General features: G+C 44.4%; 1 protein-coding gene across 2 annotated transcripts in view; it reads left to right on the top strand.

Moving 5' to 3' along the window:
- ASH1L (ASH1 like histone lysine methyltransferase) overlaps nt 1-23,415 on the top strand; it is a 719,892-nt gene that overhangs the window by 530,948 nt on the left and 165,529 nt on the right. For both annotated transcript variants that reach the window (XM_069218459.1, XM_069218458.1), the window contains exons 17-19: nt 14,907-15,059; nt 15,961-16,015; nt 16,122-16,254. In XM_069218459.1, coding sequence (XP_069074560.1) covers nt 14,907-15,059; nt 15,961-16,015; nt 16,122-16,254 — 341 coding nt within the window. The remainder of the gene's footprint in view (nt 1-14,906; nt 15,060-15,960; nt 16,016-16,121; nt 16,255-23,415) is intronic.

The following is a 23,415-nucleotide window of genomic DNA, read 5'->3' as shown; positions in this document are numbered from 1 at the left end:
CAACGCCGAAAGTAAAAAAGGTTTAGTCGGAGCCGAAAAAAGCAGCCGAAAAGGTTTCGGTACCGAAATATCCGGCCTCGGAACCGAAAAGAAGTTCCTACACTGAGGAACAAGGACTGTCCACACAAATGAAGACACATAGATTTGGACAGGAATTACAGGCAATAGAGCCAGATCACACACAAAGACGGCTCTTTAGTCAAAAAGATACAGGGAAGATCAGTACTCTTCCTCCAGTCAAAATGAAACGCAAGCTTGCCTTCCAAGACAAAGACAAACAGCCACACGCAAAGGTGGCTAAACAAGTAACACCGCCACCATCCCCACATCACTCTCCGCAACCATCACCGGTAGCCACTCCACTAATGATGCAATCCCCAACTCATACAGGAATGAGTCAAGATGACCCTGACGCATGGGACCTTTATGACGCACCAGTGTCAGATAATAGTCCAGAATGCTATCCAGCTAAACCATCGCCACCAGAGGATAGTACAGGCTACGCACAGGTGGTGTCAGGAGCAGCTGCAATTCATAATGTCAGCCTTCATTCAGAGCCCATTGAAGACGACTTTCTTTTTAATACACTGTCGTCCACACACAGCCAATATCAGAGTCTTCCTATGCTACCCGGAATGCTAAAACACTCCAAACAAGTGTTTGAGGAGCCTGTTAAAGGGAGAGCCATTACTCCAAGAGTAGATAAAAAATATAAACCGCCACCAACAGACCCAGTGTACATTACACAACAGCTAACACCAGACTCTGTTGTAGTGGGAGCAGCGCACAAAAGAGCCAACTCTCATACTTCAGGAGATGCACCACCTCCAGAAAAAGAAAGTCGAAAATTCGATGCTGCAGGCAAAAGGGTGGCGGCACAGGCAGCAAACCAGTGCCGTATTGCAAATTCGCAAGCTTTGCTAGCCAGATATGATAGGGCCCGTTGGGATGAGATGCAACACCTTATTGAACATTTACCTAAGGAGTTCCAAAAAAGAGCGCAGCAAGTAGTAGAAGAAGGACAGGGTATCTCCAATAATCAGATACGGTCAGCAGTGGATGCTGCAGACACAGCTGCTAGAACTGTCAACACAGCTGTAACAATAAGGAGACATGCATGGCTGCGTACATCAGGATTTAAACCAGAGATACAGCAAGCTGTGCTGAATATGCCATTCAACGGACAGCAGTTGTTTGGGCCGGAGGTGGACACTGCGATCGAAAAACTTAAAAAAGACACTGACACGGCCAAAGCCATGGGCGCACTCTACTCCCCACAGAGCAGAGGCACATTTCGAAAGACACAATTTCGAGGGGGGTTTCGAGGGCAAACCACAGAAGCCACAACCTCACAAACAAAGCCCACTTACCAGAGCCAGTATCAGCGGGGAGGTTTTTGGGGACAATATAGAGGGGGACAATTTCAAAGGAATAGAGGAAAGTTCCAAAGTCCCAAAACTCCTCCAAACAAGCAGTGACTTCAAGGTCACAAATCCCCAACACATAACACCTGTGGGGGGGAGACTAACCAAGTTTTACAAACATTGGGAGGAAATAACAACAGACACTTGGGTCTTAGCAATTATCCAGCATGGTTATTGCATAGAATTTCTCAAATTCCCTCCAAACATCCCACTGAAAACACACAATATGTCAAAACAACATATAGATCTTCTAGGACTAGAAGTTCAGGCATTGCTACAAAAAGAAGCAATAGAGTTAGTACCAAAACAACAAATAAACACAGGAGTTTACTCCCTGTACTTTCTGATACCCAAAAAAGACAAGAGTCTGAGACCTATACTAGATCTCAGAACATTAAATACCTACATCAAATCAGATCACTTTCACATAGTTACATTACAAGACGTAATCCCACTGCTCAAACAACAAGACTACATGACAACACTAGACCTAAAGGATGCATATTTCCATATACCAATACATCCTTCACACAGAAAGTACCTAAGGTTTGTATTCCAAGGGATACATTACCAATTCAAAGTGTTGCCATTCGGAATAACAACTGCACCAAGAGTTTTTACAAAATGCCTAGCAGTAGTAGCTTCACATATCAGAAGGCAGCAAATACATGTGTTCCCGTACCTAGACGATTGGTTAATCAAAACCAACACGCTAAGACGGTGTTCACAACACACAAAATATGTCATAGAAATCCTCCACAAACTAGGTTTCTAAATCAATTACACAAAGTCACACCTTCTGCTGTGTCAAACACAGCAATACTTAGGAGCAACAATCAACACAGCAAAAGGGATTGCCACTCCAAGTCCACAAAGAGTTCACACATTTCACAATGTGATACAGACCATGTATCCAAATCAAAAGATACAAGTCAAACTGGTGATGAAACTACTAGGCATGATGTCTTCATGCATAGCCATTGTCCCAAACGCAAGGTTGCACATGCGGCCCTTACAACAGTGCCTAGCATCACAATGGTCACAAGCACAGGGTCAGCTTCTAGATCTGGTGTTGATAGACCGCCAAACATACATCTCGCTCCAATGGTGGAACAGTATAAATTTAAACCAAGGGCAGCCTTTCCAAGACCCAGTGACACAATACGTAATAACAACAGATGCTTCCATGATAGGGTGGGGAGCACACCTCAATCAACACAGCATCCAAGGACAATGGGACATACAGCAAAAACAGTTTCACATAAATCACTTAGAACTGTTAGCGGTATTTCTAGCGCTCAAAGCATTTCAACCCATAATAAGACACAAACACATTCGTGTCAAAACAGACAACATGACAACAATGTATTACCTAAACAAACAGGGAGGCACACACTCGACACAGTTGTGTCTCCTAACACAGAAAATATGGCATTGGGCGATTCACAACCACATTCGCCTAATAGCACAATTTATTCCAGGAATTCAGAACCAGTTAGCAGACAATCTCTCTCGGGATCACCAACAGATCCACGAATGGGAGATTCACCCCCAAATACTAAACACTTACTTCCAAATGTGGGGAACACCACAAATAGATCTATTTGCAACAAAAGAAAACTCAAAATGCCAAAACTTCGCATCCAGGTACCCAGAAGATCAGTCTCAGGGCAATGCGTTATGGATGAGCTGGTCAGGGATATTTGCTTACGCTTTTCCCCCTCTCCCACTCCTTCCATATCTAGTAAACAAATTGAGTCAAAACAAACTCAAACTCATACTAATAGCACCGACATGGGCAAGACAACCTTGGTACACAACACTACTAGACCTCTCAGTAGTACCTCATGTCAAACTACCAAACATACCAGATCTGTTAGCACAACACAAACAACAGATCAGACATCCAAATCCAGCATCGCTGAATCTAGCAATTTGGCTCCTGAAATCCTAGAATTCGGACACTTAGACCTCACACAAGAATGTATGGAGGTCATAAGACAAGCTAGGAAACCTACCACTAGACACTGCTATGCAAATAAGTGGAAAAGATTTGTTTATTACTGCCATAATAATCAAATTCAACCCTTACATGCATCTGCCAAAGATATAGTAGGATACTTACTACAATTGCAAAAGTCAAAGCTAGCTTTCTCTTCAATAAAGATACATCTAACCGCAATTTCAGCCTACCTGCAAATTACGCACTCAACTTCATTATTTAGGATACCAGTCATAAAAGCATTTATGGAAGGCCTAAAAAGAACTATACCAGCACGAACACCACCAGTTCCTTCATGGAACCTCAACATTGTCTTAACACGACTCATGGGTCCACCTTTTGAGCCCATGCACTCTTGTGAAATGCAATATTTAACATGGAAAGTTGCATTTTTAATTGCCATCACATCTCTAAGAAGAGTGAGTGAAATTCAAGCATTTACCATACAAGAACCATTTATTCAAATACACAAGCATAAAGTAGTTCTCCGGACAAATCCAAAATTTTTACCAAAAGTGATCTCACCGTTCCACTTGAATCAAACGGTAGAATTACCAGTGTTCTTCCCACAGCCAGATTCTGTAGCTGAAGGAGCACTGCATACATTAGACATCAAAAGAGCACTTATGTACTACATTGACAGAACAAAACTAATTCGAAAAACAAAACAACTATTTATTGCTTTCCAAAAACCTCATACAGGGAATCCAATTTCTAAACAAGGCATTGCTAGATGGATAGTTAAGTGTATTCAAACCTGCTATCTTAAAGCAAAGAGAGAGCTGCCTATTACACCAAAGGCACACTCAACCAGAAAAAAAGGTGCTACCATGGCCTTTCTAGGAAATATTCCAATGAACGAAATATGTAAGGCAGCAACATGGTCTACGCCTCATACATTTACCAAACACTACTGTGTAGATGTGTTAACGGCACAACAAGCCACAGTAGGTCAAGCTGTACTACGAACATTATTTCAAACAACTTCAACTCCTACAGGCTGAACCATGATTTTTGGGGAGATAACTGCTTACTAGTCTATGCACAGCATGTGTATCTGCAGCTACACATGCCATCGAACGGAAAATGTCACTTACCCAGTGTACATCTGTTCGTGGCATTAGTCGCTGCAGATTCACATGCGCCCACCCACCTCCCCGGGAGCCTGTAGCCGTTTAGAAGTTGATCTTGAACATTTGTAAATTTGTAAATATATTACTTTAAACTTCATTATGTACATACGTATTCACTCCATTGCATGGGCACTATTACTAGCATACACAACTCCTACCTCACCCTCTGCGGGGAAAACAATCTAAGATGGAGTTGACGCCCATGCGTAATGGAGTCGAAATGGAAGGAGTCCCTCGGTCTCGTGACTCGAAAAAAGACTTCTTAGAAGAAAAACAACTTGTAACACTCCGAGCCCAATTCCACATGGCGGGATGTGCACAGCATGTGAATCTGCAGCGACTAATGCCACGAACAGATGTACACTGGGTAAGTGACATTTTCCATATATATATATATATATTAATCACCAATGTCCACTTGTAATTGCCGAACTCTTAACGGGTGCCTCCATTACGTGCTAGTGGCTGCACGTTATCAATTTACAAACAAAAGAAAACATGGGGCACTCACGGGTGCTTTGAATCCAATTTATTGCGCCACAGACCCGTTTCAGCAACACTTGCCTTTCTCAATGTGAATGCGCAAAAAAGAATCAAACAGCTGAGCAGTCTTTAAATAGATCGGTCGATATTTCAAATGGAAAGACAGATGACGGACTATCAGTTCACCTTAGCTCTGCCATCCAGGTCCCGCCATCATTCAATGTTTAGGCTCCATATTATTCAACCAGTGACACCCTTGTTTTTTAATTTCCTTTAGTAGAAGTCATTTCTTCAGTGAGTGTGGGTTGTCACTTTCTGTCAAGTTCTTAAAGGGCCCAGTAAATAGTGCTCTCCACTTTGCTCAGTTTAGTTCGAATTTCCTTTACTTTAAAAAAAATGAAATACAGCAAGATGGAAAATCCCTCGTTTACCATACATTGCCCTGTTAGAATCTGTGCATACCTCAAAGCGCCGATTTCGTAATCAGAGCCTTCACATTCCAGTAATGTGTGACCTCATGTCAGCAGGTATGCTGTTCCTTCAGGCAAACGGTGGTTCTGGCATTTGTAAACTCTGTTAATCACCAATGTCCACTTGTAATTGCCGAACTCTTAACGGGTGCCTCCATTACGTGCTAGTGGCTGCACGTTATCAATTTACAAACAAAAGAAAACATGGGGCACTCACGGGTGCTTTGAATCCAATTTATTGCGCCACAGACGCGTTTCAGCAACACTTGCCTTTCTCAATGTGAATGCGCAAAAAATAATCAAACAGCTGAGCAGTCTTTAAATAGATCGTCGATATTTCAAATGGAAAGACAGATGACGGACTATCAGTTCACCTTAGCTCTGCCATCCAGGTCCCGCCATCATTCAAATTCGAACTAAACTGAGCAAAGTGGAGAGCACTATTTACTGGGCCCTTTAAGAACTTGACAGAAAGTGACAACCCACACTCACTGAAGAAATGACTTCTGCTAAAGGAAATTAAAAAACAAGGGTGTCACTGGTTGAATAATATGGAGCCTAAACATTGAATGATGGCGGGACCTGGATGGCAGAGCTAAGGTGAACTGATAGTCCGTCATCTGTCTTTCCATTTGAAATATCGACCGATCTATTTAAAGACTGCTCAGCTGTTTGATTCTTTTTTGCGCATTCACATTGAGAAAGGCAAGTGTTGCTGAAAGGCGTCTGTGGCGTAATAAATTGGATTCAAAGCACCCGTGAGTGCCCCATGTTTTCTTTTGTTTGTAAATATATATATATATATATGTATTATATATGCAGGCGTTTTGTGACGTACATGGTTACAATGTTCCAATGTGCATAAGTACTGCTCGTTACTCTGATTCAAGCATGTGAATCTATGAAAGTTCCAATACTGGAGTAAGAAAATTAGTTACTTACCTGTAACTGTAGTTCTCCAGTATTGGAATCTTTCATAGATTCACATGCTACCCACCCGCCTCCCCGGAGAATCTCACTTTCACCTCTCTCTCTTTCTCTGTCTCTCTCTCTCTCTCTTTCTGTTCCTGTCCTTAATGCACTTGTGCTTGGAAAATCTGAGGTGCTGGAGCTTCTCTCAGGAGGATTCTAGAGGGTGGTGTCGTCTGATTGGTAGAGGCTCAAGTTAGGTCCTTTTCTTAAAATTATTATGATAGACTATTAAATTGAAGAGGCCTAGGGCCCTTGTATTAATATGTTTCAACACTACTTGTGTAATTGTACCGGGGGCTCCCATCTAGATGATGGGGAATGATTCAAGCATGTGAATCTATGAAAGATTCCAATACTGGCGAATTACAGTTACAGGTAAGTAACCTATTTTCTTATGAATGTGTATATGTTGCTTACCTCTAGGGCGTATACCCAGAAGACAAGATTGCGGGTTAGGTGTAAATGTATTATCCGTTATGTCTGTAATGCCTGCTATGATGTTCTGCCAGACTTTGCAATGAATTACAGTCCCACACCATGTGATAGAAGCGGGCTGCATGGAGCCCACAACAGGGACATGCCGGGTTCGATGCGGGGTACATGCGTTGAATACGATGTGGGGACAAGTACGTCTGATGGACAAAGTTAAATTGTGTATGGCGAAATCTAGGATTTCGAGACACTCTCTGCACCTGTTTGAGGGCCTCGATCCATTTCTTGGAGGTTAGAGGATTGGGGAGGACCAAATTCCATCTGTGGAGTGCTACCTCAGGCTTAACGTCATCTACATTATTCAGCGCTCTATATAAGTTGGTGATCACTTTTTTTGAACCACTGTCTGATAACAAGATATGTAAGGCGGGGGAAGTCACGGGTTCCTGATCCCCCTGAACCCATGCTGTTTTAATCAGACGACATATAGCATGATATGTAATAAAGTGTCCCTGTCCCAACGACGCAAGGTCCATATTTGTCTCAGAAGGCATCAAACTACTATAATCAAAACAGTCCCCCACTGTCTCTATCCCTGCCTCCACCCATGGAGCCGTGGAGTGAGTTCTAAGTAATAGTGTGCCTCCTGGTTGTTGGCCCAACGGGATGAGGCGTGAAAATGGTGGTTTGGGTTTTCCGCCCTGTATATACCTCCACCAGCTGGTGTATGCTGCTGTCAATAATGGGTTGTTACAGATACGTATCGGTATATGTTCAGATAACCATGTATAGAGGGGAATATCACCTATCTGCATCCGTACCCATGTTGCTTCAAGTGACTCAGGCTTCCTCAGCCAATATAACAGCCACTATAATTGTGCTGCTGCTTAATAGTATTCGCAGCAGACGATGCAGGGTAATGAGTGCGACCCAGTGTCTGTCCCGCCCCCAGGTGAGTCCTAATAATATACTGTTAAGTTCATGGAAGAAACTCCTAAGGACAACTATGGGCAATGCTGCGAAATAATAGACGAGCCTTGGGAGAATCCGCATATTCACTATTGCCACCCTACCCAGAGGGGAAAGAGGCAGCGAGCACCAAAATTGGAGCAAGCTTTTCATAGAACGAAGCGTGCGGACCAAGTTACCATCCCTCAGATCATCCATCTTGTGGAATATTTGTATGCCCAGTAATTTAAAGGTGTCTAAGCACCATTTCAGTCTACTCGGAGGGAGCGCCTCCCCCACGGCCGTGGGAAGTTCATCCAGGGGAAACAAACAGGATTTGGACAAGTTGACCCATAAGCCTGATATCACTCCATATATGTCTAATAAGGACATCACCTCGGGCAGCGTATCCTCCCCCATTTGCCAGGTAAATCAAGGAGTCATCCGCATAGAGCAAAATAATATGGTGTGTCCCCATCCTGCATAGCCCCCACTGCTCGGCCCTCAAGCGTAATCGAGCAGCAAGAGGTTCCATTACAATAGCAAACAACAGGGGTGACAGAGGACACCCCTATCTGGTCCCCCTCCCAATGGGAAAGCTTCCTCATATCATTACTCCCATTTTCACCCTAGTAATGGGGTCAGCGTAGAGAATCCGCATCCATCTCACAAACCCTGGCCAAATCCCATGTGCCACAGTGTGGCAAACTAAAAGTCCCAACTTAGGTTATCAAATGCCTTCTCTATGTCCAGAGAGATGGCCACATTATCATATGACCCGGCTGGGGTATCACTTATGAATCCTAGTACTTTACGTATATTCAGAAATGTGTTTCAAGTGGGCATAAAGCCATTTTGATCTTCATGTATCAGGGTATGTGTGATAGGGGCGAGTCTGTTTGCCAACACTTTACCCAAGATCTTACAATCTAAATTGAGAAGGGACAATGGTCTATATGACTTTACATTGTCGGCTCGCGGGGAGCACCACAATCAACGCCTCTCTTTGGGATGCCGGAAGCAGGCCACAAGTCCATGCCTCCTCAAATACAGATAACAAGGGACAGGAGATATGTTGCGAGTAGGTAGCATAGTATTCTATCGGCAGACCATCTGTGCCAGAGGTTTTATTGCGGGCTATTTGTACTATTGCTGCATTAAGTTCCTCCAGTCTCAGGGGCTCATCAAGTGCCGCTCTATTAATTGCAGAAAGCTTTGCGAATGGTCTCTCACATAGAATTCTAACTGCTGATTATCACATACCAATTGCAGTTGATATAGCCCCATGTAATTGTCCCTAAAAGCATTGTTACTGGCTTCTTGCGAGGAATCCATTGTCCCATTTGCCAAACGTATGGCTCCTATTGGGGTATGTTGTCGCTCCTCATGAAGCAACCACGCCAAAAGCCGCCTCGAGCGATCACCCTATGCTTGCAATCGTGTTAGGTGGTAATTATAATCATGTCGGCAGAGTCGCTGATCCGCCTCTTTGTATAACCTTCGTTTATCACGAAGGAGTTTGAAGGGCACTTTGTGGTGTGCGACTGCTATTTCCAATGCGTGCATGTCTTTCTCTAAGGTGACCACTTCCTGGTGTAACTAGCGACGCACCCCCACGAGGCCGAGAGACATTGACCCTTCACCACAACTGTGTGCGCGTCCCATTCTGTAGCCCTCAGTGTGATGGATTCGGTATTTAATTCCCAGTATTGCTTAATATAGGTAGTCTAGCAGCGCCTTGCTCTGCAAGCGGCCAAGTGGGTGTAATGGAGTGCATTCTTCCCCATCTTACGGTCAGCAGCAGTGGGGAGTGATCAGAAATCGTCCTGGCAAGATAGTTTGAGTACATTATCATAGAGCACACAGTCGGGGTTCCCCAAATCAAATCTCTTCTGGTATGTATATCGTGTATCGGGGAATAGAAAGAGTACTCCCTATGATAGTTGGAGTCATGCCTTCTTATTGCTCCCTTCGCAGGCGGGGATGTACGGTCCAGTAACATATCAGGAACACAGTTAAATTCCCCTCCCCAAATTGTGGGTGCCCCGGGGTCAGTCAATAAGGCAGGGGTAAGTGTCTTGAGGAATTCACCTTGTGCGCAATGAGAGTTATATGTCTGAGTGCTATAGGTCCTCTGCTGTCTGGGGAGTGATATCCGGCTCCTTGATCACACCCGTGATAGTCGAGTCAGAGCTGCCTGAGTCCGAGTCCGTTTGTGCCTGTGAGTTATTTTGGAGCAGCATAAAAGAGTTCTGCATGTGAATCGACGTGTCCCTTAATGCTTTCCCTCGTTCTGCAGCTGCCTGTATTTTCGTAGGTTGTGTCTTCAATCTCCTCCTGGACTTCCAAAGAGCAGACAACGTGAGACACTCCCCAGCCTCCCTGTCTTCTTCCGATGGTTGGGCTCCTCCAAACCCCCCCCCCCAGGTGCAGCACTCCACTATGTGGTCACACATCCACTCTCGCCCCCGAAGGCACGACTTCCGGGATGCGGCGCCTCTGGAGACAGAGTGCGCCGTCGTGGTGCACTGCAGTGTAGGAGGCCAGAGACCGGCGCGGGGAACAGGTAGGTCCAGTTACGGTGGCACCCCGCAAGGAGTAGCAGCGACTCCGCCGCACCTATTTTTGTGTACCTCATGCCATGTGGTGCCTCTCCCGCGACGCATCTAATGGGCAGCCACCTTCCGTCAGCAAAGCGCCCTGAGTGCACTCACTAGGCCCCGTGCCGCAACCGCGGTCCCCTCAGGTTCTCCGCCGGCCCAGGCCACGAAGTACCCTCAGCACCAGTGGGGCACTGCTTGATTGTAGGGCCGCCCACGCGTCCTTACCCCAGGAATCCTCAGGTTAAGCAGGGGGTTCCGGCCGCCCCACAGGCCGCGTCCCTGTGTTTCCGGCACAGAGGCTCCAGGCGACAATTTCCAACCCGGGGCAGTTCAAGACCCCCTCAGAGTGCCTCCATCACAATTCATTTTGTGTGGCTGGTGAAATGGCGATGTCAGTCAAGATTATTTCTTAGGCTCAAGGCAGAGCTGTTGTCTAAGCGTCCATCTCGGCCGCCATCTTAACCACACACCCCTACATTTAGCATGGCAATTGCATAACTTACACATACTTAAAGCTCCTTTCTCACCCGCCTGTCTGAAAACAATCTTAACAATGGAGTCGATGTCCATGTGCATTATCACCGAGAGGAGCCATTCGGCCTCTTAACTCAAAAGACTTCTTCAAAGATAAACAACTTGAACAACTCCGGACCCAACACTAGATGCCAGGGGTATGTAGAACATGTGAGTCTACAGAACTACATGCCATTTACAGATGCTTACATATTCCTTTCTCCTTCAGTGAGATCTGTATCATCTTGGAGGGGTCTTCTTCCTTCTCTTTTCCCCTTTCTCAGATTGTACAGGTGTGGTTGAGAAGAGTCATCTTTGTCTTTCATTCAGCCACTTTCACTTCCTTATAACACACTGCAGGCTGCGAGGGGATCAGGCCAATTTCCTCACAGTTATGCAAGTAGGCATATGTATCAGCCATCTTTCAAGCCTCCTTTGTCCTCCAAAGCCCTCATCTTTGGTTGACCTAAGGGACAAGATCAGCTAATCAGTGGGGAAGCACAGCCCTGAAAATGGTCAAAGATCTCACTGAGGGCTTGCGCTAGAGCCTCCACGGCACATCTCACATAAATGCCAAATGTGTCGATGGCACAAATGCGACCCAGTAAACCTCAAGTCACAGAACTGTGCTTCTCCTCAGCACTTCTCAAATGGCCATCTTTACCATGCAACATCTTCTTTTCAGGCACGCTTGGACAAAGTAGATGAGTAGCTGTGCTATGTGCCACTCTGAGAATCGCTCCAACAAACAAAGGCAGCCAGTATGCTGACTGTAGCTTTTCAACAAATAAAGATAGCTCCCCTGCCTGTGCTCAGGGCTTCCTGAAGGTGTTGAAGAAATGGTGTGGAGCAACCACCTCAAGCCCAAAGACAAAGTAGCTTTCTTGGACCACTGCCCCTCTCTTTATACTGAAAATGTTCCATGTGCTTGTCCTTAGAAAGGTAGTTATGGTGTAGACTTTTATGGCATATCCAAATAGAAGCAAGGTTTCCTTTCAAATCCTGTGACAGCTGTTTCCTAAATATAAATGCCCTTTACAGCATTAATTATTAGGTTTCCTTAACTTGTGTGACATGATTTGTCACTGAATTTGTTGAATAATCGGTTCCTTATGATAACACATGTGTAGGAAAATGGCTCCCTGTTGCAGTTACCCCCCACTTTTTGCCTGATATTGATGCTGACTTGACTGAGAAGTGTGCAAGGACCCTGCTAACCAGGCCCCAGCACCAGTGTTCTTTTACAAAAAAATTACCATTGTTTCCACAATTGGCACACCCCTGGCACACAGATAAGTCCATTGTAAAAGGTACCAGTGGTACCAAGGGCCCTGTGACCAGGGAAGGTCTCTAAGGGCTGCAGCATGTGTTGTGCCACCCTTAGGGACCCCTCACCTAACACATGCACACTGCCATTGCAGATTGTGTGTGTTGGTGGTAAGTAAAAGGCAAAGTCGACATGGCATCCCCCTCAGGGTGCCATGAACAACAAATACTGCCTGTGGCATAGGTACGTCACCCCTCTAGCAGGCCTTACAGCCCTAAGGCAGGGTGCACTATATCACAGGTGAGGGCATAGCTGCATGAGTAATATGCCCCTACAGTGTCTAAGTATATTCTTAGACATTGTAAGTACAGTGTGGCCATATTAGGTATATGGTCTGGGAGTTTGTCAAAAACGAACTCCACAGCTCCATAATGGCAACACTGAATACTGGGAAGTTTGGTATAAAACTTCTCAGAATAATAAACCCACACTGATGCCAGTGTTGTATTTATTACAAAATGCACACAGAGGTAATCATAGAAGATACCCCTTGTATTTTACCCAATTCTTCAGTGCAGGACTGACTGGTCTGTGCCAGCCTGCCACTGAACAAGTTTCTGGCCCCCTGGGGTGAGAGCCTTTGTGCTTTCTGAGGACAGAAACAAAGCCTGCACTGGGTGGAGGTGCTTCTCACCTCCCCCTGCAGGAACTGTAACACTTGGCGGTGAGCCTCAAAGGCTCATGCCTTTTGTTACAGCACCCCAGGGCATACCAGCTAGTGGAGATGCCCGCCCCTCCGGCCACAGCCCCCACTTTTGGCGGCAAGGCAGGAAAGGATAATGAGAAAAACGAGGAGTCACCCACCAGTCAGGACAGCCCCTAAGGTGCCCTGAGCTGAGGTGACCCCTGCCATTAGAAATCCTCCATCTTGAGATTGGAGGATTCCCACAATAGGAACAGGGATGTGCCCCCCTCCCCACAGGGAGGAGGCACAAAGAGGGTGTAGCCACCCTTCAGGACAGTAGCCATTGGCTACTGCTCTCCTGACCTAAACACCCCCCCCCCCCCCCCCCCTAAATTCAGTATTTAGGGGTGACCCAGAACCCAGGAAAGCAGATTCCTGAAACCTACACACAGAAGGACTGCTGACCTGAAAGCCCCACAGAGACGACAACTGATTTGGACCCAGCCCTACCGGCCTGTCTCCAGACTCAAAGAACCTGCACAGCGACGCATAAGACAGGGACCAGCAACCTCTGAAGACTCAGAAGACTGCCCTGAACCCGAAGGACCAAGAAACTCTAGAGAACAGCGACACTGTTCAAAAACAGTAACAACTTTGCAACTTTTTAACAACTTCCAAAGAACTCACTCTTCCCGCCGGAAGCGTGAGACTTCACACTCTGCACCTGATGCCCCCGTCTCGAGCTCCAGAGAACCAACACTGCAGAGAGGACTCCCAGGCGACTGCGACTTCGTGAGTAACCTGAGACGACCCCCCTGCACTCCCACAGCGACGCATGCAGAGAGGATCCAGAGGCTCCCCTTGACCGCGACTGCCTGGAGCAAAGAACCCGAAGCCTGGACCAAGCACTGCAACCGCAGCCCCCAGGACCAAAAGGAGCCAAACTCCATTGCAGGAGTGACCATCAGGCGACCCTCTGCCTAGCCCAGTCGGTGGCTGGCCCAAGAAACCCCCCCCGTGCCCTACCTGCACCGCTAGAGTGACCCCCGGGTCCCTCCATTGATTTCTACAGAAAACCGATGCTTGCTAAGCACACTACACTCGGCCGCCCCTGTGCCGCTGAGGGTGTGTTTTGTGTGCCTTCCTGTGTCCCCCAGTGCTCTACAAAACCCCCTGGTCTGCCCTCCGAAGACACAGGTACCTACCTGTTGGCAGATTGGAACTGGAGCACCCCTGTTCTCCATAGCCGCCTATGTGTTATGGGCCCTCCTTTGACCTCTGCACCTGATCGGCCCTGTGTTGCTGGTGCGGTAACTTTGAGGTTGCCTTGAACTCCCAAATGTGGGCTGCCTATGCCCAGGAAACTTAACTTGTAAGTGTCTTACTTACTTGAGAAACTAACCAATACGTACCTCCCCCAGGAACTGTTGATTTTTGCACTGTGTCCACTTTTAAAATAGCTTATTCCCATTTTATCCTATACTGTGTATGTTACTGCTCTAAATCAAAGTTCCTTGCATTTTATGTATTTACCTCAAATCTTGAATCTTGTGATGCTAAAATAAATTAGGAAAATATATTTTCCTATATAAAAACTATTGGCCTGGAGTTAAGTCTTTGAGTGTGTGTTCCTCATTTATTACCTGTGTTGTGCAACAAATGCTTAACACTACCCTCGGATAAGCCTACTGCCCGACCACACTACCACAGAATAGAGCATTAGAATTATCTAATTTGTCACTATCAACCTCTAAGGGGAACCCTTGGACTCTGTGCACACTATCTCTCACTTTGAGATAGTATATACAGAGCCAACTTCCTACAACATGTTAAGGATTCCTAATATATACAATTCTAAAGTTAGCTCAATCACAAAAATAACAGAAAATTAATCCTCTTGTGACTAAGCATCATACCGGTTTTGCATACATATACTCCTTAGTTATGCCATTCAGTGTTCCTGTTGTTTTTCAGATGTTTTCATGACCCAGTTCTCAGCACTGCAGACGTCAAGATCGGTACGCACTAGGCGGTTGGCAGCTGCTGAGGAGAACATTGAGGTAGCCCGAGCTGCAAGACTGGCACAGATATTTAAAGACATCTGTGACAGTATAATCTGCTACAAAGGTGAGTGACCCCCTTATCCTAGCCTTTCTTCACTGTCTTTAAGCACCACACTGTCTGCCCGGCAGTCAGTTGTGGGTGGAGTGAATTTCACACCAGGGTCTCCAATGTAGCATTATTGTATAGCCTCTTGCTCTTCAAGAAAAACAATCTACTTTCCCTTTGTTGTTCCACAGATCCTGTCCTCCTAATTCAAGTTCAAGCCTGCTAGTTATGTCTCACATATAAACAGCATCCTTTACCCAGCATTTCTTCACACAACCTGATACTCTTTGAGGCTACCATACTGCCATCAGTAAACTTTCCTTTTCCCTATGACAGTCTGATTCCCATGCATTACCAGACCTTTCATTCCACAAGGTCTTCCTTTTTAGACTCTCAGCCACTCCTTTTCTGCCCATAACCTTCAGAACATGAATGCCACCTCTTTTTCTAGTTGACCTATGTATGCTGCCTCATTTTCCCAGCTTACCATCCATCATAGATTTCCACTTCTGTCTATTTCTTTTTCCAGTCTGTCACAAAAAGCTCTTGTTCTTCACCCTAAAATCAATTCACAGGTTAGACTTGCTTGCCATGCTTAATATTTAAGTGTGAGCAGCCAAGTAAGAAGTTTGTTTGGATCATCCCAGACCTTACCACATAGTCGGTCAATAAATCTCTAGAACTTCAGACAGGTAATTGTGATCAGTCAAATTAGTGGTACATAATATTGTGAAATGTTTGTATGATATTGTGAAAATAAATAAACATTTGTTTTGTGTGTGCCTAAAAAGCAAGTCAATATTGTATATTCCAGTGCATTGGCTGACACTTGATGTATGTCTACGCATACATAGTTTATTATTGAGTGAGCGAACTCCTTTGCCCTGAAGCTTCTTGTTGCTCTTATTTTCTCTTTCAGATTCCTCAGACCAGATTCTTGCTGCTCCTCTGCTGAACCTTCCACCCAGAAAAAAGTAAGTTGCTCTTTTCCTCTGGTGAACTTTGGTGAGTTTTTACATATATTTCTTTAAAGGAGTTTGACCACATAATAATACTTAAAATTGTTTTGCTTGTTTTAAGAAATGCAGAATATTATGAAAAGGTCTCGGACCCACTTGATCTCATTACCATCGAGAAGCAGATCCTGACAGGCTACTATAAAACCGTGGAAGCCTTTGACACAGACATGCTAAAGGTCTTCCGTAATGCTGAGGTAAATGTGTGGTCATGTGTGATTCTGGGTATTTTATGCTGGGTTGAAAGGCAAGGTGGACATACAGGCATTTGTCACTGGGATTGTGGCTAGTGGCCAACTCGGGCCTTCGTTGGAGGAAGACATAAAGTGAAAGCCAGTTTGGGTGCACCGGACAAGAACACACTGCACTGCCTCACACTCCAGGACCTGCACTAGCTAGGCAGGCTGCAATGTGGGTGGAGGATCTACAGCATAGTGACCCCACCTCAGCGCAGAGCAACCCATGTTTCTTGTTGCCCAAAAGGATGCCGGAAGGATGGATGTGCATGGCTCAGCTGGTTAGTTTTGCAGTGCTTTTTCGTTTGACTGACATGCAGTTTCCCACTCCTTCCTAGTAACTCTTCAGCCTGAGCATTGAGGCTAAGCACTTTTGCAGGGACTGTCTGAAAGCATCCAAAATGTGTTCTCTTCCCTATTAATCAAGAACAGACTCTTAAGTTGTCACATGGCTGGCAGGTATGATATGTTTAGCCAGTTCTGGCTTTCCCAGATACAATATTTAAAAAGTCAGAACTAACTGAAAGTCTTACTTCCCAGTGGACTCATAGTTTACAGGTCCCTTGTGTTATGATGTAGCTTAAAAATTCTGAATCCAGCAGTGCTAATATCGTATGGTAAAACTGGAGATTGTGCTGGGGTCAGTTGTTATGATGAGGCAGAAAATGCAGTTCAGTGAAACGGCTGGGAGTTGGAGCTGTAGATACACTTGCTGTACATAAGCTCACTATCTAGTGTTGGGTTCGGAGTAGTACAACTTGCTTTTGTTCGAAGAAAGTTTTCGAGTCACAGGGTCAAGTGACTCCTCCTCTCGGTAATATACTGCGCATGGGCATCGACTCCTTTGTTAGATTGTTTTTCTCTGCCATCGGGTTCGGATGTGTATTCCTCTCACTCCGATTTCTTGGCTCCAAACAGTCTATAGGGATTCTTTCCGTCTTTCTATCATCGTCAGTATTGTTTCCAAAGGCCTATTCTTTAATATTCAACTCTCGGTTCCTTTTTCTACAGTCTGAATCAAATTTTTTCAAACCTTTCTGGGCAGAAAGGCCCAGTTGGGCCGTCATCGAACCTACCTCTTCCACATGGTGTTGAGCTATCGAATGATGAAGCCCTGATGGAACGTACTCCATTTCGGTTCTGCCCTCAATGCCATTCCAAATTTCCACTCACCGACCAACACCAGGTGTTAAATTTGTGTCTTCACCGGACCACAACGATCAGACCTGCGAAGCGTGCCGTTCTGTTTGATCGAAGAAAGCGCTTAGATACAGAAGGGCCCGTCGGATGGAAATGGCATCTCGACAGACAGAAGATACACAAGACGTCTTCGGAGAAGAGCATGCACAAGAAGATGTAGAGCAACAGGGGGTCTTCTCCATCTAAGATTCGGACTCTGATGTGCAGTCGGACATCAAGAGTCAAACATTAACAGCCAGCCCAAACTATAAGTAAAAAGCCCCCTTTCCCTTCGGATAAAACAAGAGGTCACTGGTCCGCCACTGCATCCCAGCCATTGTCGGAGCCAAAAAAGTTATTTGGATGCCCTGTATTCCAGCTTGGCACTGAAAAAAGCCAAAGATAAGTCTTCGGCATCGACCTCAAGTAGCTCCACTTCAGCACCAACAAAACAAAAACTGTACGCTGTTTCGGTAGCGACTACTTTTACACTGAAAAAGAAACAACATACAGCTGCAATTTTGGCACCAAAATTTTTCCATACGAAGAAACTCTAAAAGACTCAAACTGACTCAGGACAGGCTATAACATCCCCTACACCACAGGTCAAACCAATTTTGGAAGATATGGACGCTAGACATCGCCGACTTCAGATTCAGCAAGGAACAGGGCGGATTACATCATCAGCTCCGCCACCTCTAAAGAGGAAATTATCTTTTGAAGAATGTCTTGATTCCTCTGCACCTCCGAAAAAGACTGCTAAAGAAAAGACTTCTTCTCATACTTCCACATCTCCACACTTACCTACCACTCCACAGCATACTCCACCAACATATCCTACTCATTTAGGATTCACACCACCTAGCTCACCACCTGGGGGTCACAAGATATAAGGAATACATTAGACGAGCAAGACCCATGGGATGAATATGATCCAGATCCTTTACACCCCTGATCCGGATCTTTACCCGGCCAGACCCTCACCTCCTGAGGATCTTCATCATATCACCAAGTGATAGCAAGGGCAGCAGCATATCACAGTGCAAATATGTACAGTGACCTCATAGAGGAAGACTTTTTATTTTACACCCTTGGTGCAACACACAAAGAAAGCCAATTTCTTCCAATGTTACCAGGAATAATTAGAGACACAGATGAAATATTTAAAGAGCCTGTTAGAGCAAGGCTTATCACTCCTAGAGTTGCTAAAAAGTATAATGCTGCACCCACTGATCCTCTATATATAAATACACAAATTCCTCCAGACTCTATTGTGGCATCTACCGCAAGGAAAAGAGCTAATAGCCAGTCAATAGGAGATGCACCTCCTCCTGACAAAGAAAGTAAAAAATTAGATGCTGCAGGGAAGAGAGTAGCAGCTCAGGCAGCTAATCATTGGCGAATTGCCAATGCTCAAACTCTACTCTCTAGATATGACAGAGCTCACTAGGATGCTATGGAGGAACTTTAACAATATCTACCAGAGGAACATCGTAAAAGAGGGGCAGAAATTGTAAATGAGGGACAAACAATATCTAACAACTCCATTAGGTGTGCATTTGATGCTGCTGATACAGCAGCACATAGTGTTAATGCAAGTGTCATCATAAGATGTCATGCATGGCTTAGTTGTTCAGGCTTCAAACAACATGTGCAACAGGCAAATATGCCCTTCGATAAGGAACATTTATCTGGTCCACAAATGGATACCATACTTAAAAAAATGAAACAAGGACAATCAAACTGCCAGAGCCATGGGAGCTTTGCAAGCCAGCACGCATAGAAGTAATTTTCATCATGCAGGGTTTAGTAGAGGATTCTGGTCATCATTCCAAGAACCAACCACAAGTCAAACTAAACCCACCTCACAATACACCAGAGGTTATTTCAGAGGGTCATATAGAGGTAACAACGATAAAGGAAGAAGAAAACCATCTTCCTCTAGTGGTCACTCATCATTCTCTAAGCAATGACTCAGCAGATGCAACATTAAGCCACATCACTCCTGTAAGGGGATGGTTACAACTCTTTTACCCCCAATGGACTCAAATCGCCAGAGATCAATGAGTACTTCAAATTATCCAAAATGGTTATTGTCTGAAGCTCATTTCCACCCCACCAAATATACCCCAGTCATACACAAACTCTCACAAGCTCATCTAACCATTCTCAAGGAAGGAGTAAATTCCCTTCATCTAAAAGGGTCTATAGAGTCAGTACCATTACAATACCAAGGGACAGGAGTTTACTCCCTGTATTTTCTAATTCCCCCAAAAGATGGGGTTCTCAGACCAATATTAGATCTCAGACCTTTAAATCACTACATTCTATCAGAACGTTTTCATATGGTCACTCTTCAGGATGTTATTCCTCTATTACAAATAGAAGACTTCATGACAGCCCTAGATCTAAAGGACGCTTACTTACACATTCCCATTCATCCTGCACACCGCAAATACCTAAGATTTTTTGTAGCAGGAAAACATTACCAATTCAAAGTGTTATCCTTCGGAGTCACAACTGCTCCCAGAGTATTCACAAAATGCCTAGCAGTGGTGGCAGCACATCTCAGAAGAAAACAAATTCATGTTTTCCCTTATCTGGACGATTGGCTCATCAAAGCCAATTCTTTCCATCAGTGTCAAAAAGATACTCATACTACAATACGCCTCCTACATTCTTTAGGACTCACCATAAATAACCTCAAATCCCACCTTCAACCTCTGCAAACACAACCATACCTAGGAGCGGTCCTAAATACACAATTAAGAATAGCATTTCCCAACCAAAACAGGATCCAAGCTTTTCAAACATTAATTGCAATATTAAAACAGAACCAGGCTTACACAGTAAGAACTGTGAAACTGTGATGAAACCATTAGTTATGATGGCATCTTGTATTGCCATAATGCCTCATGCCAGTCTTTATATGTGTCCTCTTCAACAGGGTCTCTCTTGTCAGTGATCTCAGGCACAGGGTCAAATGGAAGATCGAGTGTTGTTGGACCGCCAGACTTATCTCTCTCTCTGCATTGTTGGAATACCACAAACCTCTTAAAAGGGCGGCTTATTGCAGACCGTGTGCCTCAGATTACTCCCACAACAGATGTCTCAAACAACGGGTGGGGAGCTCATCTCCTCAACCTAACAGCTCAGGGAATATGGGACGACACTCACTGGTCTCGTCATATCAATTACCTCAAACTGCAAGCAATATTCTTGCCAATGAAAACATTCCTACCACAATAGCAACACAAAACAGTGTTGATACGTACAGACAATATGCCTGTCTTGTACTATGTTTAAAAACAGGGGGGGACACAGTCTCAACTATTATCCCAGCTAGCACAGTCACTGTAGAAATGGGCGATTCATCACCATATTCACAATATCTCCATGTCATTGACAACCAGTTAGCAGACCTGCTAAGCAGGACGCATCAACAAACACACGAGTGGGAACCCCACCCACAAGTCCTACAGCAGTATTCACAGTGGGGAACACCTCAGATAGATCTGTTTGCACCAAAAGAAAACCAAGAATTTCAAAACATCACCTCCAGGTACCCACACCGTCAGTCCAAAGGCAAAGCTGTGTGGGTGAGTTGGTCAGGGATATTTGCTTACGCTTTTCCCCCTCTCCCGTTCTTACCATTCCTAGTTCGGAAGATAAAACAATTATCCCTCAGCATGATCTTAGTGGCCCCTCCATGGGCACGTCAGCCATGGTACACAACACTCCTGGAACTCTCAGTTGTTCCTCATCAGACACTTCCGAACAGACCAGATCCTCCAACACAGAAACAGGGACAAAGACATCCAAATCCCAAATCCCAAATCACTCAGCCTAGCAATATGGCTCCCCAAGCCATAGAATTTGGATATTTACATTTACCATACGAATGTACGGATATCCTAACACAAGCACGCAAACCTACCACTGGACAGTGTTATGCAAGAAAGTGGAAATGTTTTGTTTGTTATTCTCAAACAAAAATCATTGACCCTCTTCAACCAACTGTACAGGATATTGTACACTATTTATTACATTTACAAAATGCAAATTTAGTCTACACATCTGTTTGTTTACATTTAGCCACTATAGCTGCATATCTGCAAAGTAGACAACATATTTCACTGTTTAGAATTCCAGTTATCAAAGCATTTATGGAAGGACTAAAAAGAATAATTCCACCAAGGATTCCTCCAGCTCCATCTCGGAACTTAAACATTGTGCTCCCAAGGCTCATGGCTCCACCATTTGAGCCATTACACTCCTGCTCATGTCAATACCTTTCATAGAAAGTAGCATTCTTAATTGCTATCACATCTCTGACGTGCTAGTGAACTTCAGGCACTAACTTTAGAAAAACACTTCTTTCAGGTTCATAAAGAAACGATTGTATTAAGAACAAATCCAACATTTCTTCCAAAAGTCATTTCACAATTTCATATTAATCAAACAATAGAATTGCCAGTTTTGTTCCCCCAAAACCAGAATCATTAGCAGAAAGAGCTTTACATACTCTAGATGTCAAAAGAGCTCTTATGTTCTAAAAAGACAGGGCAAAACATTTTACGAAAACAAAAGAACTTTTTGTGGCTTTCTCATTACCACATAAAGGACACCCAGTATCTAAAACAACTGTATCAAAATGAATAGTCAAATGCATTCAAACTTGCTATACTAAAGCTAAACGATGATTACCTGTACCACCTAGAGCACATTTCACCAGGAAAAAAGGTGCATCTATGTCTTTTCTAGGTAATATACCAATGGCAGACATTTATAAAGCAGCAACATGGTCTACACCACACACATTTACTAAACATTATTGTGTAGACGTCTTTGCCAGACAACAGGCAAACGTTGGACAAGCTGTACTTAAAACACTTTTTCAAGCAATTGCAACCCCTACACTCTAGCAATCGGTTTATGGAGGGACTGCTTTACAGTCAGTGTATAGCATGTCTATCTACAGCTACACATGCCATCAAACGGAAAATGTTACTTACCAGTAGACATCTGTTCATGGCAGGTAGTGCAGTAGACTCACATGCAGCCTCCCTCCCCCCCGAAAGTGTGTAGAGATTGAAATTAGATTTTTATATATATATAAATATATGTACATATGTAAATAAACTGCATTGACATCTTTTATATATTACTATACTCTTTTTCACTACTTCACTCTCCCGCCTGCGGACAAACAATCTAACAAAGGACTCGATGCCCATGAGCAGTATCACCTAGAGGAGGAGTCATTCGATCCTGTGACTCGAAAACTTTCTTTGGACAAAAACAAGTTGTACTACTCCGAACCCTACACTAGATGGCGAGCTTATGCACAGCATTTGAATCTACAGCACTACATGCCACGAACAGATGTCTACTGGTAAGCAACATTTTCCTTCTGTACATTCATTGTTGTCCTCTTTGACGGGCCACAGTACAGTTCTGCAGTTGCTGCATGGTATCAATGCTGCTCAAAACACCACACTGACCTGCCAAGGTCTGCTCAATTCTGTCAGAGTTTGTGAAGACTGTTCCTACAGGCATCACTCCAAGATTTAATATAATGACCCCACTAAAGCAGTACACAAACTAAGGAGCCTCAGCCAATAGATTCTTGAATAGTTTGGGACCTCTTGCTTTTAGTTAGTGAAAAACAAATCATGTTGAAACAGTTGACTATGTCTTCTTGTGAAGGCAGTATAGGGTTGGAACTGTACAGACTGTAGCCTGGCTGCCCTTAAGATTAGGGGACATGTGATTGTAGAAAGAGGCTAAAGGCTAATGTCATACATTACTCTAGGATATACATGATTTGAATAAGAGGTGATTGCCATAAAACCAATGTACAGTTAACCAGAGAGAGGGGATTGTGGCTAACAAAGATAGAGGGTGGGAGTACGAGGAGATAGAATGGAGAAAAAAAGGCTG

The sequence above is a fragment of the Pleurodeles waltl genome, chromosome 12 (assembly GCF_031143425.1).
Source record: "Pleurodeles waltl isolate 20211129_DDA chromosome 12, aPleWal1.hap1.20221129, whole genome shotgun sequence".
NCBI lineage: Eukaryota > Metazoa > Chordata > Amphibia > Caudata > Salamandridae > Pleurodeles > Pleurodeles waltl.
The sequence above is the reverse complement of the archived record's forward strand: the minus strand, read 5'-3'. Positions and strand labels throughout refer to the sequence as shown.